Here is a 2185-nt window from a genome sequence, read left to right as displayed (position 1 = left end):
CCACGTCCCCCATACAAAGGGCTGGGGGGCCTTGACGGCATCGCAGGTCCCAGCCGGTCCGCCCTGGCCGGGGGCACCGAAGAAACCCCGCATGGGTGAAGGTCACGCCGGGGCGGCGGCAGCCGGGCAAAGCCTCGGCGCGCTCTCCCCCCTCGGCACCCGGCGGCGAGGGGCGGGCGCACCGGGCCCCGGTGCGGCGGCGATTGGCTGCGGGCGGGGAGGCGGGGAGCGGCGGGGCCGCGGCTGGCTGCAGCGGCGGGCGCGGAGCCCAGAGCGGGCGCGGCGGAGCATCTTCGGGCACCGCGGCCCCGGTGCGGGCCGCCTCCCCCGCAGCTCCCGGCCTCATATGGGCGGTGCCGGCGCCCCGGCCCCCGCACGCCCGTCCCGCTCGGCGTTAGCATGGGCACGGTGCTCTCCCTCTCCCCCGCCGCCTCCTCGGGCAAGGGCGGCGGCGGCGGGGGGCTGCTGGCGGAGAAGGCGACGGGAAAGGTGCCGGGCAAGGGCGAGAGCCGGCTGAAGCGCCCCGGCGTGCTCATCTCGGCGCTAACCTGGAAGCGGCTGGTGGCCGCCTCGGCCAAGAAGAAGAAGAGCACCAAGAAGGTGACGCCGAAGCCCGGCGGCGGGGCCCCGGGGGGGGCCCCGGGCCAGCCCGACCCTCTGGTGGTGCAGCGCAACCGCGAGAACTTGCGCAAGTCGGTGGTGGGGCCGGCCGATGGCGCCAAGCAGGGCCCGCTGGCCGTGCCGGTGCCCACGGTGCCCTCGGCGCCGCAGGAGCTGCACCCGGGCTCCGGCGGGGGAAAGCCGCCTCCGCCACCGCCGCCGGCCAGCAGCCGCCCCCCGGGCTCTCCGCGCCGCGTGGTGGTGCAGGCGTCCACCGGAGAGCTGCTGCGCTGCTTGGGGGACTTCGTGTGCCGCCGCTGCTACCGCCTGAAGGAGCTGAGCCCCGGCGAACTCATCTCGTGGTTTCGCAGCGTGGACCGCTCGCTGCTGCTGCAGGGCTGGCAGGACCAGGGCTTCATCACCCCGGCCAACCTGGTGTTCGTCTACCTGCTGTGCCGGGAAGCGCTGCGGGGCGAAGACATCGGGAGCCAGGCCGAGCTGCAGGCCGCCTTCCTCACCTGCCTCTATCTCGCCTACTCCTACATGGGCAACGAGATCTCCTACCCGCTCAAGCCCTTCCTGGTGGAGGGAGACAAGGGGCGCTTCTGGGAGCGCTGTCTGGGCATCATCCAGCGCCTCAGCGCCAAGATGCTGCGAATCAACGCGGACCCGCACTACTTCACGCAACTGTTCCAGGACCTCAAGAGCGAGGGCGAGGGCGGAGACGGGTCCAAGCACTGGACGATCAGCCTGGACCGCTAGGGAGGTACCAGGCCCCCGGCGCCGGGGGCGGAAGGGGCCGCGCACCGAGGGGCGGGGGAGGCGAAGGACTCTCGGATTCCCCCCCCTGCCCCCGCATCCTCCTCGCCTTCCCCCTTCCCCAGCCGTCAGTTCCACGGAGACGCTGCTTGGACCCTCCCTGCTCCGGATCCGGCTGCCCTCCTCCCCCGCCTCCGACCCCAGCTGGGGGCTGCGCTCCGGAACACCGAGGCGGCGGTGAAGACCGGGGAGGGGGAGCGGTGCCCCTCCCACCTTCGCTAAGGGGGGGAGGGAAAGGCTGCGGAGGAGCGGAGGCTCCTGGATGCGTTTTCTCTAGAAAAAAAGGGGTGAAAAAATGGATGTGGGGGCAGGAGGGCTCGGGGGTGGGGGGGAGGGGGTGGATTTTGGGGTGCGGCGGGTGCCCCAGGTAGAGGGTGCATGTGAACGAGTCCCCCTGCGCGGACAGGGCCGCCCCGCACCTCCGCAGCGCTCCCGGTGCTGTCCGTGGTGCTGGAGCTGCCGCGCCTGAGCAGACAAAGGCGGGGATTGCGGGCAAGGCTGGGGGGGTTCTGTGTTGTGGGCGATGCCTTCCCCCCACCCCCCCAGCCCACGTGTGGTATATGGCCCCCCCCCAGCATGGGCGACTCTGCCCCTCACCCCGCGGGAGCCGCCCGTATCCCCCTTTGTTCGAGCCGCTGGGGGGGCGCCCATGCCCCTCCCCGCCGGTAAATCCCCCCGGTGTGCCCCCCGAAACGGGGGTGATGCCTCCTCCACCTTGGCTTGCTGCGGGAAGAGGGGTCTGTGCCAGAGGAGGCCTAGGGTGCCC

At 72.8% G+C, this 2185-nt stretch overlaps 1 protein-coding gene across 1 annotated transcript; it reads left to right on the top strand.

Annotated features, from left to right (window-relative positions):
• The first annotated feature begins 258 nt into the window (after positions 1–258).
• CDK5R2 (cyclin dependent kinase 5 regulatory subunit 2) lies at positions 259–1765 on the top strand. Its single transcript, XM_015634122.2, has one exon. The coding sequence runs from the start codon at positions 400–402 to the stop codon at positions 1360–1362; it is 963 nt and encodes a 320-aa protein (XP_015489608.1). The 5' UTR covers positions 259–399; the 3' UTR covers positions 1363–1765.
• Positions 1766–2185: the final 420 nt, after the last annotated feature.

The sequence above is a fragment of the Parus major genome, chromosome 7, assembly GCF_001522545.3.
Source record: "Parus major isolate Abel chromosome 7, Parus_major1.1, whole genome shotgun sequence".
Taxonomy (NCBI): domain Eukaryota; kingdom Metazoa; phylum Chordata; class Aves; order Passeriformes; family Paridae; genus Parus; species Parus major.
The sequence above is the reverse complement of the archived record's forward strand: the minus strand, read 5'-3'. Positions and strand labels throughout refer to the sequence as shown.

Excerpts from the sequence above, each read along its gene's own strand:
- CDK5R2 (XM_015634122.2), top strand. The coding sequence starts at position 400 with ATGGGCACGGTGCTCTCCCTCTCCCCCGCCGCCTCCTCGGGCAAGGGC.